General features: G+C 41.9%; 1 protein-coding gene across 4 annotated transcripts in view; it reads left to right on the plus strand.

The window, feature by feature from the left end:
* The first annotated feature begins 7,562 nt into the window (after positions 1 to 7,562).
* The window catches only part of TFCP2 (transcription factor CP2), a 48,922-nt gene continuing 40,055 nt past the window's right edge, over positions 7,563 to 16,429 (plus strand). For all 4 annotated transcript variants that reach the window (XM_069580773.1, XM_069580774.1, XM_069580775.1 and 1 more), the window contains exon 1: positions 7,563 to 8,414. In XM_069580773.1, the coding sequence (XP_069436874.1) occupies positions 8,293 to 8,414 (122 nt within the window). In that variant the 5' untranslated portion in view covers positions 7,563 to 8,292. The remainder of the gene's footprint in view (positions 8,415 to 16,429) is intronic.

Raw genomic sequence — 16,429 nt, forward strand, 5'->3', positions numbered from 1 at the left:
CTGGTCTGCTTGTTTCTCTTTTACCTCTCAGAGTGATGTAAGAGAATCAGGGTCAGAGACCAGGGGATGAGCTAGCTGCCTTTGCTGGCAGAGCTTGTGGCCTGGAAAATCCCATTGCAAGAGGAGGAGGATCAGCGCCCTGGACTCCTGCTTCACTGCCATGATCTCCCTGTGGGGTACAGGGTCAGGCGGGTGTGACCTTTCTCTTTCCAGACCACCCCTGATACCTAGGACCCCAGAATTCCCTGCCACGGGGCAGCTATTGTCAGAAAGCTTGGTGGACAGAGCTTGGCTATGCAGGCTGGATGCCTCTACATATGTACAAAGCCCTTTACAGTGTGAGGTGGAGCTGCAATGGGGTTAAGAGGAGGCAGGCTGGGGACGAGGACTGAGGCACATTCTAGCACAGAACTTGAGGGAGTCCTAGAAGTTCAAATTCAAACCTGGCCTTCTGGGTCATTATGAAGGCATGCTTATCATGATGAGAGGCTAGAATAGTCACAATTAGGTTGATTTATGCTTTCCCTGAAGAAGGACATGGCAACCCACTCCAGTATTCATGCCTGGAGAATCCCGTGGACAGAGAGCCCGGCAGGCTACATTCCACAGGGTCACACAGAATCAGACCTGACTGAAGCAACTTAGCATGCACCCACATGCTTTATAAATATTTAGATATAGGTAAGAGGATCTTCCTTTGTACTGTTTCCCAGGCCAGCAAATATTATGAGCAGGTCCACCACTCAAGTTCAGAATTGGGAAAGTATGGCTGTAAAATGGGTCTCCCTCCTAGGAGTAGGGTTCATGCCATACCTCCATGGACTCTCCCTCTCCCCAGTCCCCTGCCCCATCTTCCTAGTATTGATAAGGTCTGAGTGACATAATCTAAACTGGTGAGAAGAAGGCATCAGCTTTGATTCCACCCAACCAGGATTCCTGAGTCAGGCACTGTGCTGGGTTCCAAATCATGCTCTCCCATCCCTTCCCCACCCAAGGGACAGGAGATGTCTAAGATATAGATGTTAGGTTTGGGGATCAGAGGCGCTTTGCAGGACTTTGAAATAATGAGGCCAAAATGACACAGAAGCCAGCACTTGTTTCTGCATAGATCTCACGATCCTAATATTGACTGTCCACACTAGGCTGTATATTGTCACCCTGCTTATTTTTTTTTTTAATTTTTTTTTTTAGTTTTTTATTTTTTTAATTTTAAAATCTTTAATTCTTACAGGCGTTCCCAAACATGAACCCCCCTCCCACCTCCCTCCCCATAACATCTCTCTGGGTCATCCCCCTCCACCAGCCCCAAGCATGCTGTATCCTGCGTCAGACATAGACTGGCGATTCAATTCTTACATGATAGTATACATGTTAGAATGCCATTCTCCCAAATCATCCCACCCTCTCCCTCTCCCTCTGAGTCCAAAAGTCCATTATATATATCTGTGTCTCTTTCCCTGTCTTGCATACAGGGTCGTCATTGCCATCTTTCTAAATTCCATATATATGTGTTAGTATACTGTATTGGTGTTTTTCTTTCTGGCTTACTTCACTCTGTATAATCGGCTCCAGTTTCATCCATCTCATCAGAACTGATTCAAATGAATTCTTTTTTATGGCTGAGTAATACTCCATTGTGTATATGTACCACAGCTTTCTTATCCATTCATCTGCTGATGGACATCTAGGTTGTTTCCATGTCCTGGCTATTATAAACAGTGCTGCGATGAACATTGGGGTACATGTGTCTCTTTCAATTCTGGTTTCCTCGGTGTGTATGCCCAGCAGTGGGATTGCTGGGTCATAAGGTAGTTCTATTTGCAATTTTTTAAGGAATCTCCACACTGTTCTCCATAGTGGCTGTACTAGTTTGCATTCCCACCAACAGTGTAGGAGGGTTCCCTTTTCTCCACACCCTCTCCAGCATTTATTGCTTGCAGATTTTTGGATCGCAGACATTCTGACTGGTGTGAAGTGGTACCTCATTGTGGTTTTGATTTGTATTTCTCTAATAATGAGTGATGTTGAGCATCTTTTCATGTGTTTGTTAGCCATCCGTATGTCTTCTTTGGAGAAATGTCTATTTAGTTCTTTGGCCCATTTTTTGATTGGGTCATTTATTTTTCTGGAATTGAGCTGCATAAGTTGCTTGTATATTTTTGAGATTAGTTGTTTGTCAGTTGCTTCATTTGCTATTATTTTCTCCCATTCTGAAGGCTGTCTTTTCACCTTGCTTATATTTTCCTTTGTTGTGCAGAAGCTTTTAATTTTAATTAGATCCCATTTGTTTATTTTTGCTTTTATTTCCAGAATTCTGGGAGGTGGATCATAGAGGATCCTGCTGTGATGTATGTCGGAGAGTGTTTTGCCTATGTTCTCCTCTAGGAGTTTTATAGTTTCTGGTCTTACATTTAGATCTTTAATCCATTTTGAGTTTATTTTTGTGTAGGGTGTTAGAAAGTGATCTAGTTTCATTCTTTTACAAGTGGTTGACCAGTTTTCCCAGCACCACTTGTTAAAGAGATTGTCTTTACTCCATTGTATATTCTTGCCTCCTTTGTCAAAGATAAGGTGTCCACACCCTGCTTATTTAACTTATATGCAGAGTACATCATGAGAAATGCTGAACTGGAAGAAGCACAAGCTGGAATCAAGATTGCCGGGAGAAATATCAATAACCTCAGATATGCAAATGACACCATCCTTATGGCAGAAAGTGAAGAGGAACTAAAGAGCCTCTTGATGAAAGTGAAGGAGGAGAGTGAAAAAGTTGGCTTAAAGCTCAACATTCAGAAAACTAAGATCATGGCATCCGGTCCCATCACTTCATGTGAAATAGATGGGGAAACAGTGGAAACAGTGTCAGACTTTATTTTGGGGGGCTCCAAAATCACTGCAGATGGTAATCGCAGCCATGAAATTAAAAGATGCTTACTCCTTGGAAGAAAAGTTATGACCAACCTAGATAGCATATCGAAAAGCCGAGATATTACTTTGCCAACAAAGGTCCGTCTAGTCAAGGCTATGGTTTTTCCAGTGGTCACGTATGGATGTGAGAGTTGGACTGTGGAGAAAGCTGAGTGCCGAAGAATTGATGCTTTTGAACTGTGGTGTTGGAGAAAACTCTTGAGAGTCACTTGGGCTGCAAGGAGATCCAACCAGTCCATTCTAAAGGAGATCAGTCCTGGGTGTTCATTGGAAGGACTGATGTAGAAGCTGAAACTCCAATACTTTGGCCACCTCATGCGAAGAGTTGACCCATTGGAAAAGACTCTGATGCTGGGAGGGATTGAGGGCAGGATAAGGGGATGACAGAGGATGAGATGGCTGGATGGCATCACAGACTCGATCCAAATGAGTTTGGGTGAACTCTGGGAGTTGGTGATGGACAGGGAGGCCTGGCGTGCTGCGATTCATGGGGTCTCAAAGAGTCAGACACGACTGAGCGACTGAACTGAACACTAGGCTGTGACTCAGGACCCAGGCCAAGGGCACAAAACAGATGCTTGATAAATAGCAGACAGATGACTGAATGCATTTTTTACCCACTTTGTCAAGGAAATCCTAAGAGCTGAGTCCCTGACTTCAGGCCACTGGGAGAAAGCAGGTTCAGAGGCTTCGGTAGTAGCACTGCAATGTTTAGACTGTGACATATGGGAGTGAATGGAATCTGGGCAGCGACTGGCCCTGAATGCAGACAGGCATCTCCCAACAGCTCCCAGCAGAAGCATCAGCGGAAGCTGTTATCTCCGGCTCAGACCAGTTGAGAACATTTCCTGGCAACTGGCCCCAGAAGGCTTTAAAGGAAGAGGGGTGAGTATGGAGGGACTGCAGTTTCTATTGTCGAGTCTGGGATGTTCCTTTGGGTTCCTGAACCCGTGTGTGTGTGTGTGTGTGTGTGTGTGTGCGCATGTGTGTGTGTGTAGGCTTCCCCACATCAGCAAGCAATTCTCGGATACTAGCAGTGTGTCCAAAAACTCAGCTCAATTCTGACATTATCTACCTAGAGATGGCATCAGATTCCACAGGTAAAGGGCTCTGTCCCAAAAGACCACCCTTCACTTCAGATGCCTCAACTGCAGGATCCATCAAAGAAGCCAGACTGGGCCTCAAAGTTTCTTCGTCTGGAATGTATGAAAGATGTGAAGAGTTAAAACTAGATTGTCCCTGAAAAAGGCCTGCCTGGATAATGATCTCTTCCTGAACCTGGAGGAAAATGCCTGGTGATTGACTTGGGACCGCAGCAACAGTGACTGACTCTTAAACGAATTAGAAAGCCCAGGGGATGGATAGGTGTGGATCCTCCAGAGAGTTTGAGCCCTCAAGCCTCTGACCTCTAGTAGCTCAGATCGTAAAGAATCTGCCTGCAATGTGGGAGACCTGTGTTCAATTCCTGGGTCGGGAGGATCCCCTGGAGAAGGAAATGGCAACCCACTCCGGTATTCTTGCCTGGAGAATTCCATGGACAGAGGAGCCTGGCAAGCTACAGTCCATGGGGTCACAGAGTCAGACACAGTTAAGCAACTAACACTGACAAGGAACTGAGGTGCAGAGAATACAAGGAATCTACTCAGGGTTGCTCTGTTTGTAAGCAACAGAACTAGGCCTTAAATCAAGATGTGCCGTCTCTAAAGCCTGTGTGGTTAACTTTGTCCCATATAGGGTGGGACCTGGGGAGTGCTATCTGTCCCGATCTTTTGCGTAGGATTTCCATGTTTCCACCCTCCAGGGTAGGTCTTGCTGTGTTCCATCTAAACAGTGTCTAGTTTCAGGACCTAGTCTAGGGAAATGAATGCTTTACAATGAGGCAATAGTTCAGAACACTGAATTTGGAGCTCTGGGCCACAGGTGTTCTGGTTAATCACTCAAATTTATTATGAGTAATGGTCTAATAGAAACCATGATTTTTGTTATGGGTACAAAATTTTGATTTCTTGATGGATGCTGCTGGATGTCCAGGGGAACACCTGATGATCTTTTCTTGGAGGCAGAACTCTCAGGACTGCTCCTGGAATTCCTGTTTCCAGGCCTGGCATTCCAACTTCAAGGTACAGTCCCCAGAGCTGTACCACTAGCAGGGAGGCATCCCTGTAGGCAAAGGCCAGCTAAGAGAACTAGGGTAGTTCCTGGCTCAGATGCTAATTTATGTAATATCTGTTACATATTCAATAATACATTTTTTTGGTAAGTTATGAAAAATAATAATGAAACAATAACCCATGGATCTACCATTCAACTTGAGTAAACTACTACCATGGGTTAAAGCTACTTTTGAGTTCCTCCACAGCCCACCTCATTGCCTTTTCTTAGATGTGACCATCTATTAATAGAAAGAAAGCTGAGCACTGAAGAATTGATGCTTTTGAAGTCTGGTGTTGGAGAAGACTCTTGAGAGTCCCTTGGACTACAAGGAGATCCAACCAGTCCATCCTGAAGGAAATCAGTCCTGAATATTCATTGGAAGGACTAATGCTGAAGCTGAAACTCCCAATACTTTGGCCACCTGATGGGAAGAACTGACTCACTGGAAAAGACCCTGATTCAGGGAAAGATTGAAGGCGGGAGGTGAAGGGGACAACAGAGGATGAGATGGTTGGATGACATCACCCACATGATGGACATGAGTTTGAGTAGGCTCCAGGAGTTGGTAATGGACAGGGAAGCCTGGCGTGCTGCAGCCCATGAGGTGGCAAAGAGTCAGACATGACTGAACGACTGAACTGATAATAGAGTTGTGTTTATCATTTCATTCCTTTTAAAATGAACATGTATGTATATATAATCCCCTAAATGGTATATTATTTAATTTTGCTGGGTTTTGAGCTTTATAAAGTGATGTTATACTGTATGAGCATTTCTGCATTTCCCCCACCATTCTAAGACTAATTTATTCCTGTATTTGCATATAGCTGTATTCATGTTCACTGCTGTATAATAATCTATTACACTCCAACTCATCCTTTCTCTTGTTGGCAGACATTTGTTCTGTTTTGCTGCTATAAATAGTGCTGCCATGAACATTCTCATACTAGATTCCTGGTATGCGTGTGTAAGAGTTCTCTAGTGTATATATGAAGAGTGGAGTTGCTGAAGCACAGAATAATTTTCAGGATAATTTCTAAAGAGGTTGTAGTCTGCAGAGAACACAGGTTCCATCCCTAGTGGGGAAACTAAGATCCCACACACCACACGGCCAAAAAAATTATAAAGCCTTGTTTATAAAGGATTTTGACTATGGCACCTCTCTTTTGGCCTCTGAGTTCAATACCCCTTCCTTTACACACAAGCACATATTTTGAGATACAACTGGCTCAAGGGAAGAAAAAAAATGTCTTAAAGAGATATTAAATGTCTTGAGAATGAACCAAGACTTGGATGCCAGGCTTACTAAAGTAAGAAGATGGATAAGACAGAGCCCTCAAAGACAGAAGACTCTAGTTGAAACTGGGAGCATGCTGTCAACTTCATGTCAACCTCTTTTCTTTCTATCTTTCCTTTTTTTAATTCAATAAGCATAATAAAAAACCTATTGAATGTAGGAACTATACTAGGAGATATTTAGAACAGAAACCTGAAAAATATGCATTCTCTTTTCTTTAGGAGGTCATAATCTAGTGATAAAGGCATCTATCTATTTGTATCTATCTCAACACATTGTACAAATTAAATACTTGAATACAGTAATGAACCAATACTTTCATACAGGCAATGTCTTGTAGTGAAATTATCCTTATAACTTTATAAGATTGGCACCCCAATTTAGTTCTGGCGAATTTAAGGCTTCAGCCTCCTCTCCTTTTTGCAAAAATGAAGGTTATTAATACTTATATTTAGAATTGTAAATCTAGTTACAATTGTTTTCAGGATTATTGATAATGTAAAAAAGTTCCTTGTATATAGTTGATGCTCAATAAATAATGGACATTATTTAAACCTCAAAGGAGGAAGATGGAGCACGTGGAAGAAGGTGGAGCACGTATAGTTTTATCCCCGTTTTTCAAATATAAAAAAAGCTATATCTCGGTAAGATTAAAAGACTGACTATTCTGGTCACCAAGCCAGTAAATGAAGACGCCAGCACAAACCCTCATTTTCAGATCACCACCATTTAAAAACCACAACACTTTTACCTATCTCATGCTTTCCTGTTGAAAAGCATTAAAGGAGAATTCGGAAGATAAAAAGACTATCCGCGTAAGTGGAACTTAAGTATATTCTTGACCCCAGGAGAGGTGAGTTTAAGAAGAGAGTATTTAGAAGCATACAAGCACTAGTTAGGAGCGTTTGGGTAACAACCAAGAATCAGCCAGGGCGGGGTGTACGTTCAGTAAGACTAGAGTTAGAGCTCCACCCACGTCTTAGGGTTTTGACTAGCTACTTGGCAGACACCAGAAGCCTGGGAAAAACTAGGAAAGACGTTTAAACCCGGCCACCTGACGCACCCCAGTCCTCTCCCAGATAGCCCAGTCCATCTCAGGAGGCGGAGAGTCGTGGCATCGCTAGCCTATCATCATTGCCAAGCTCAGCGGAGTCGATTCTTAATTGGCTAATATTAGGGTGACGTCACACTCGCCGCTCCGGCGAAGGAAGAGGACGCCATGATTGGTTGGCGCTGGGACGGCGGGCGGTGGAGGAGCCTAGCTAGCCTGGGTTTCAAACCGGTGCTGGGCTGTCTCGAGCCATGTTTTGAGGCCGTGGGGGGCTGCGGAGGGCGGGGAGTCGGCTCAGTGGAAACCTGGATTTGGTTTTAAGAGCCGTGGAATTGAGAAGAAGTGACCGGAAGTGATCTTGGGACTGACCGGAAGCGAGGCCTGGAGGGGAAAGGGAGAGTGGTTCCCGGGAGGGAGGGGATTTCCAGCGGAAAGGGGCGGGGGAAAGGTGCTAAAGCGGCGTGGGAGTGCCGGCTAGGCAGCGGGTCGCTGCTGCTGGTTTGTTTGGAAAACAGCGAGTGACCACCGCGAGCTCAAGGGGAGATCCCAAAAAGAGTGCGAGGAGTCCAGGGTTGCCTCTGGATAGTCTGGAAGAGTTAAGCCAAAGGGCCCTCGTGCTCTAGAGACCTGGGTGCGGGGGAGGGATTTTGGAAGTCGGGGCAGCAGAGAGCGAAGAGCCAAGGGTACGGGAGATTAGTTGTGTGGGCAGTGTGGGTGGGGCTTGGGGGTTGCTTGGTGGGTGCTGCGTGGGAGATCTTGGTTTGGAGTTTTCTACAGTCTTGCAGTCTTGCCCCGGTTGGGTAGAATCACGCTACTCGCCTTTGTACAAGAAACTGTCTCCTGGGGCAAGGAAGGAGCCAGAATGGCCTGGGCTCTGAAGCTGCCTCTGGCCGATGAGGTGATTGAATCCGGGCTGGTGCAGGACTTTGATGCTAGTCTATCCGGGATCGGCCAGGAACTGGGTGCTGGTGCCTATAGCATGAGGTGAGTGAGATTTTCCCAGACCCTGCACCTTCTGAGTAACAAAGGCAGGATAGATAATAACGGGGGAGGAAAAGAGGTGTGTTGGGTTAGAGAAGCTCTCCGCGTTTAGAGAAAAGGAACTTGTTTCTCTTTTGAGTGGTGAGCATTGTGGTAGAAATGGAAAAAGAGATTATGGAAGTGTCAAGAAGAGTGGCTCTTGATTAGCAACCAAGTGAATGTTGAGAGGCTGTTGTGCCAGTGTGGGTGATTTGGAGACTGTTGGGTGTGTGTGTGTGTGTGTGTGTGTACACGTGTGTGTACGTGTGGGTAGGTTGCACTGGACTTGTGTGAGTAAGAGGCCACATTGAACGTGTGAGATGTTTAGGGAGTTGGGACTTGATGATAAATATTGGTTGACTGCTTTTGGGGAAGAAATGTGAGATCCTAAGTCCACACATCTGTATTTTAACCAGCTTTCAGGCTTTACTCAATTCTGGGGTTTCTGACTTTTGAAACATACGCTGTGAAATGAAAAAGTGTCAACAAGAACTTTTAGATGCTTCTAGACCTTCATGTATCAAGCCAAATGTTGATAATAAATAAAAATCTCCTGTGAAAGCAACATAACCTGCCATGTAATTTATTTGCATGCGTTAGGAACTTCATTCCCCCAATATAGTTTGTTTCATTTAAAAGATGTGCAAGAGCCAAGTCTGGAAATGTTGAAACATCTGCTTCTTAATGTTTGATGGACTATAACTGGGTTTCCAAATGGATAATAAGCTTAATCTAAATAAGTGAGTCAAAGAAACTTTAGAATTTAGCACTCTTAATTAGGTTTATGAGTTTATAATGGGAGGATGCCTTTTATGGTGAAAGTGGGCAAATTTTGTATTCTGTTAGTGAGCATCTTTGAGAATTATAAAAGTGAACTTCCTTTCTTTAACCCTGCTAAGCCAAAGTGAACTTTCCTCACTGAAGTAAAATTATGAGTTAGAACTTAATACTTCATTTTCAGAAATCTTTGCTTACAGTTAGAATAGTAAAGGCCATCCTTGAATACATATTTTATTAATTTTCAGGGAAATTTGAGTTCTATCATGCAGTGCTCTTAGCCTTGAGAAATCTAATTTTGTCTGTTCTTGTTAAAATAAGTCTTACCATAAAAATAGAGATTGACTTGGTCTGAAGGTAAATGTCCTGACCCTGAGCTTGTGCGTCAGTACTGACATAATATTTGACAATTTATGGAGGTGTTTGTATAAAGATTACTACCACAAAAAGTTAAGTTCTGTCTAGGTTATCACAGTTAAGGATGGAGATAATTGAATATAGCTGTACTTGGTATAAAAATAGTTTAACATCATTAGCAAACATTTGTGTATCAACTGTGTGCTCTCTCTACCATGTGACCTTACCTTACATTTATGAATGCTTTCCTATTCATACCCTGAGTGCTCCTCACATGTATTAGTAGAATGCCTTGTATATTTACATGTTTGGAATTTTTTCCAACATTAAATCCACAATAGTTTTCAAACATCACTTTGTTTTTTCTCAGTAGCACAATGTGTAAAAAATGTTTTTCAAGTATACTTTTATTTGTCCTCTTTCACCTTCCTCTTTTTCGTGCACTTTGCTATTGTCATGATTTTCTCTTGTCTCTTACACACATTTAATCATTTGCATTAATTTGTGTTAAATAGATATTAGTTCTCAAACTGTAGTATTTATGAGAGTCATCTGGAAACTTATAAAAAAATAGTTTCCAGCATCCCATCTTTGGTGATTGTCTGGGGCACAGACTAAAAATCTGATTTTTTAAAAGCAAGTTCTTCGGTGATTTTGATGCATGAAGTCCATGGCTCAGATTTTGAGAAACACTGATTGGAGGAGGTTTTATTCTCAAAGACAATGATTCTTTGCTCTCCCTTTTTCTTCTTTTAACTAAACTTGTGATTGCTTTTCCTAAATCTTCGTTAGGGAGATCTCTCTGACAGCAATTTTTAAAAGAATTTTTATGTGTTTATTTATTTTGACTGCTCTGGGTCTTTGTTGCTGTGTGAGGGCTTTTGTATTATAGCTGGGGTGAGCGGGGCCTACTCTCTAGTAGCAGTGTGCTGGCATCTGTTTACGATGGCTTCTCTTGATGCAGAACTTGGGCCCTAGGGCACTGCAGGCCTTAGTAGTTCAGAGGGCAGTTGTGCAGTTGTGGCCCATGGTCCCTGCTACCCCAAGGCATGTGGGATTCTCCTGGACCAGGAATCGAATCTGTGTCCCCTGCACTGCCAGGTGGACTGCCAACCCCTGGACCACCAGGGAAGTCCCAACAGCAGTTTGTTTTATAAAATATTTTCCTAACATATTTGTTTTACCCTGACTTGCTTATTTCTACTGCATCTTAAAACGGTTTCATTTATACATCTGTTGGTTTATACTTTATAAATGATTTACCTTAGTTGGATGTTTTGATTCTTCATCTACCATTGCATTCATTAACTATATTATTTTCATAAAGTGAAAGTGAACTCGCTCAGTCGTGTCTGACTCTTTGCGATCCCGTGGACTGTAGCCTACCAGGCTCCTCCGTCCATGGGATTCTCCAGGCAAGAATACTGGAGTGGGTTGCCATTTCCTTCTCCAGGGGATTTTCCTGACCTAGGGATCGAACCCAGGGATTGAACCCAGGTCTCCCGCATTGCAGGCGGAGGTTTTAACCTCGGAGTCACCAGGGAAGCCCATTATTTTCATAAGTGGTCCTTTAATAGTCTCCATATTTTTTCCTTACGTCTTAATACATGGCACGCACTTTATAATTAAAATAAAGGAAGTTCCCTGAAAACAGGCTGAATAAAAGAAGCCAGTCACGAAAGACTACCTATGATTCTGTTTCTTGGGAATGTCCAGAATTGGCAAATCTATAGGGACAGAAGGTAGATTAGTGGTTGACTAGATAGTGAAGGACAGGGAAGCCTGGTGTCCAGGGGGTTGCACTGAATAATATATTTTTGTATCAGTTTACTTATCCACTCAACTACTGAAGGGCATCTTGGTTGCTTCCAAGCTTAGGCATTATAAATAAAGCTGTTATAAACATCTGTGTGCAGATGGTTTTCATCTTTGAGCAGATACCAAGGAATGCCATTACTGGATCATATGGTATGAGTATGTTTAGCTTTGTAAAAAACTGACAAACCATTCTCTAAAGTGGCTGTACCGTTTCGATTCCTACCAGCAATGAGAGGGTTCTGGTACTACTCCACACCTTGTCAGAATTTGGTGGTGTCATTGTTCTGGATTTTGGCCATCCTAAGAGGTATGTAGTGTATACTTAACTTTTTCAAGATCTGCCAAGCTGTTTTACACAACAGCTAAACCATTTTGCATTCTCACCTGCAGTGTACGAGGGGTCATATTTCTCTGCATCCTCATCAATACTTGTTTTCTGTGTTTTAAATTAAAGTCATCCCAGTGAGTGTGAACTAGGATCTGATATTATTTGTTTTGCGTTCCCTTGAGGACCATGATGTTGAACATCTTTTCATGTGCTTGTTGGCCATTCATGTGTCTTCTTTGGAAAAGGGTCCTTTGCGAAAGTGAAAGTTGCTTAGTCGTGTCCGACTCTTTGCAACCCCTTGTGCTATACAGTCTATGGAATTCTCCAGGCCAGAATACTGGAGTGGATAGCCTTTCCCTTCTGCAGGGAATCTTGTCAACTCAGGGATCAAACCCAGGTCTCCTGCATTGTAGGCAGATTCTTTACCAGCTGAGTCACAAGGGAAGCCCATTTGAGTCCTTTGCCCAGTTTTAAATTGGGTTGTTTGCACATTGTTGAGTTGAAGAGTTCTTTGTGTATTCTGATTACTAGATCGATAGGCTTCCCAGGTGGCTCAGTGGTAAAGAATCCTCCTCCAATTGCAGGAGATGTGGGTTTGATCCCTGGGTGGAGAAGATGCCTGGGAGAAGGAAATGGCAACCCACTCCAGTATTCTTGTCTGGAAAATCCCGTGGGCAGAAGAACCTGGCAGACCACACTCTATGGGGTCACAGGAGAGTCAGGCATGACTTAGGGGCTAAACAGCAGCTACAACAAGATTATTATCAGATGTGTGGTTTGTAGATACTTTCTCCAATTCTACATGCTGTCTTTCACATTCTTGACAGTGTTCTTTGATTCACCAAAGTGTTTAATTTTTAAAAAATATTTATTTTTATTTATTATTGTATTTGACTGTGCTGGGTCTTACTTGCAGTATGCAAACTGTTAGTTGTAGGAAGTGGGATCTAGTTCCCTGACCAGGGATTGAACCCAGAACCCTGCATTGGGAATCCAGATTCTTGGTCATTGGACTGCCAAGGACGTCCCCAACTGTGTTTACTTTTTATGAAGTCCAATTTATTCATTTTGTTGCTTTATGCTTTTGATGTCAGCTCTTAAGAATCTGTTGCTAAATTCAAGTTATGGCTATTTACCCTGTGGTTTCTTCTAGGAGTTTATACTTTACGCTCTTATGTTTAGGTCATTGATCTATTTTGAGTTAATCTTTTAATTTAAAGTGAGATAGGGGTCCAGCTTCATTTGTTTGTATTTGGATAGCCAGTTGTCCCAGCCATTTGTTCGTTTCCATTGAATGTTCTTTGTAGTCCCATTGAAAATCAAGTGGCCATACTTGTAAGGATTTATTTGTGGACTGGATTCTGTTCCATTGGTTGATATATCTTTTTGCCAGTACCACACTATTTTGATTACTGTAGCTTTGTAAAAAAAAAGCTCTGAAATTGGGAAGTGTGATTTCTCTTATTTTTTCTTTTCCATTATTGTTTTTTGCTATTCAGGGCCCCTTGTAGTGCCATACAAATTTGAAAGTAAGCCTTTCTGTTTCTGCAAGACAGGCGATTGGGATTTTGATAGGGATTTCATTAAATCTGTAGATAGGTTTTGGAGTATTTCCATCTTAATAATACCAGGTTTATCAGTTCATGAACATGGGCTGTCTTTCCATTTAGTTAGGTCATCTTTAATTTCGTTAAGCAGTGTTTTGTAGTTTTCAATGTACAAGTCTTCCACATCCTTGGTTAAATTTATTCCTACATATTTTATTCTTTTAGAGGTTATTATATGCTTAGTTGCTCAGCTGTGTCTGATTCTCTGTGGCCCTATGGACTGTAGCCCACCAGACTCCTTTGTCCATGGAATTTTCCAGGAAATACTGACAGAATACTGGAGCATTTCCTACTCCAGGGGATCTCCCTGACTCAGGGAATCAAACCCGCATCCCTTCCATCTCCTATACTGGCAGGCAGATTCTTTACCACTAGTGCCACCTGGGAAGCCCTGGAGGTTATTGGGATTGCTATTTTTTCAGTTAGCATAGTGACTTCAAGGTGGTTTTCAATGTTTAATGAAAGGATGTTGAATTTTGTCCTGTGCCTTTTCTATCAAAATGATCATATGGGGTATTACATTGGGATTTCCTTATCAGAACTATCCTTATACTTCTGAGATAAATTTCACTTAGTCATAGTTTAGAATCATTTTAATGTACTATTGGATTCAGTTTGGTAGTATTTTGTTGGGGATTTTTGTATCTTTATTCATAAGGGATATTGGTCTGTACTGTTCTTGTATCCTTTTCTGGCTTTTGGTATCATAGACTGTTAGGAAGTGTTCCTCCCCCTTTTTGGGAAGAGTTTGAGTTAGAATGGTGTGAGGGACTTTCCTGTTGGTACAGTGGATAAAAATCGCCTGCCAGTGCAAGGGACATGGGTTCGATCCCTGGTCTGGGAAGGTTTCACAAGCCATGGAGCAGCCAAGCCCATGCGCCACATCTACTGAGCCCATGTTCTAGAGCTCACAAGCTGCAGCTGTCAGTACTGAGGCCTGCACACCTAGAGTCTGTGCTGCACAGCAAGAGAAGCCACTGCAGTGAGAAGCCTGTTCATCTCTAGAAAGAGTAGCCCCTACTCACTGCAGCTGTGTCTTTGTATGCTTTGTAATTCACAACAGGGGAAGTGCAGTTGATTTATAATATTGTGTTTGCTTCTGGTATGCATCAAAATGATTCAGTTATACATATATATATATTTCAAATTATTTTCTATTATAGGTTATTATAATGTATTGAATGTAGTTCCCTGTGTAATACAGTAAATCTATGTTGCTTATCTATTTTATGTATAGTTTGAATCTGTTAATTGCATACTCCTGATTTACCCCTCCTTCCTCCCTTTCCCCTTTGCTACCTAAAGTCTGTTTTCTTAGTGAGTCTATTTTGTATATAGATTTATTTGTATTATTTAGATTTCACATATAAGTGATATCATACAATATTTGTCTTTGACTTATTTCACTTAGTATAATATTCTACAGGTTCATCCATATTGCTGCAAATGGCAGTATTTCATTCTTTTTTATGGCTGGGTAATATTCCATTAGTATATATATGTATATATATAAAATATTCCATTATTTTATATATGTTTGATATATATGTGTGTGTGATATATATGTCACATCCTCTCAAACCAATCAGTCATCTGTTGATTGGTACCTGAGTTCTTACCATGTCTTGGCTTTTGTAAACAGTGCTGCTATGAAAATTGAGGTACATGTGCTTTTTTGAATTAAAGTTTTTTCTTTTCTGGATATATGTCCAGAAGTGGGATTGCTGGATCTTATGATAGTTCTATTTTTAGTTTTTTGAGAAACCTCCATTCTCTTTTCCATAGTGGCTGCACCAATTTACATTCCCACCAACAGTGTAGGAGGGTTCCTTTTTCCTCCATACCCTCTCCAGCATTTATTGTTTATAGACTTTTTGATGACAGCCATTCTGACTGGTGTGTGGTGATGCCTCATTGTGGTTTGGATTTTAATATTTCTCATAACTAGCAGTGTTGAGCATTTTTTCATGTGCCTATATGCTTTGTAATTTTTTGTTGAGAACTGGACATTTTGAGTATTATAATATGGTAACTCTGGAAGTCAGATTCTGCTCCCTCCCTAGGGATTACTGTTGTTACTGAGTGAAAGCTGAAATTGTCTGTTTATTTAGTGACTTCTCTAAACTTTTTTTTGTAGAGAGTATATTCATTGCTCTATATAGTCACCAAAGTCTCTTCTGTTATGTCATTATGTCCACCCTGTCAGTGACTTGACAAAGATTTTCTTAAATGCCTGGATCCAACAAGAAGAGAAAAGGGGGAAAAAAGAGTGTTCTATCTTTAAATCTCTTTGTCTCATTTTGCTAGGGAAGCTACTTCAGCCATGGGCTGAGACAGTGGTGAGCCTCTTTGCCAGCTCCTCAGCAATCAAAAACAGTGATCAAGATACAAAACTCTGGGAGTTCCCTCGTGGCCTAGTAGTTAGGATTCTGAGGTTTCTCTGCCATGGCCCAGGTTCAAGCCCTGACTGGTGAAATAAGATCTTGCAAGCTGAGCAGGGTGGCAAAAAGGAAAAAAAAAGACACATAACCTTGAGACAAGATCCATATTGCACATCCTAGCACCAGCAAGCTACAGTAGGATCTTGGGCTATTTATTGTTACCACTGCTTCCTGCCATGGGACTGGGAGCTGAAAAATGATAGGTACCATGCCAAATGCTGAAATTAACTAAAATTTACCAGCCTCTTCCTTCATCAAGCACTCCCTTGGATGCTGAAAGTGTTGACGAGATTCCAGAGTTTCAAAATAATTGCCTCAGGCATTTCTTGCCAGCTCAGTTCTTTTGGTGAAAGACCAATTCCTAGAGCTTCCTACTCTGCTATCTTCCATGACCCCTGTCCTTAATCTACAATAGCCTTTTAATTGGTTCAGCTCTGTTTCTAACTCTGCACTCACCACCATCCCCCCACCTAATCTGTTCTCTACACTGAAACCTTTGTAAGTGTGTGGGTATTTTGTTCATTTAAATAAAAAATAATTTCAGACTTGTGAAAGATTTGCAAAAACAGTCCAAGAATTTGTGCATACCCTTCAACCAGATTTCTTAAATGTTAACATTTACTAAATTTGCTTTATCTTTCCCCATCTCTC

This window comes from Ovis canadensis, chromosome 3 (assembly GCF_042477335.2).
Source record: "Ovis canadensis isolate MfBH-ARS-UI-01 breed Bighorn chromosome 3, ARS-UI_OviCan_v2, whole genome shotgun sequence".
NCBI classification, from domain to species: Eukaryota; Metazoa; Chordata; class Mammalia; order Artiodactyla; family Bovidae; genus Ovis; species Ovis canadensis.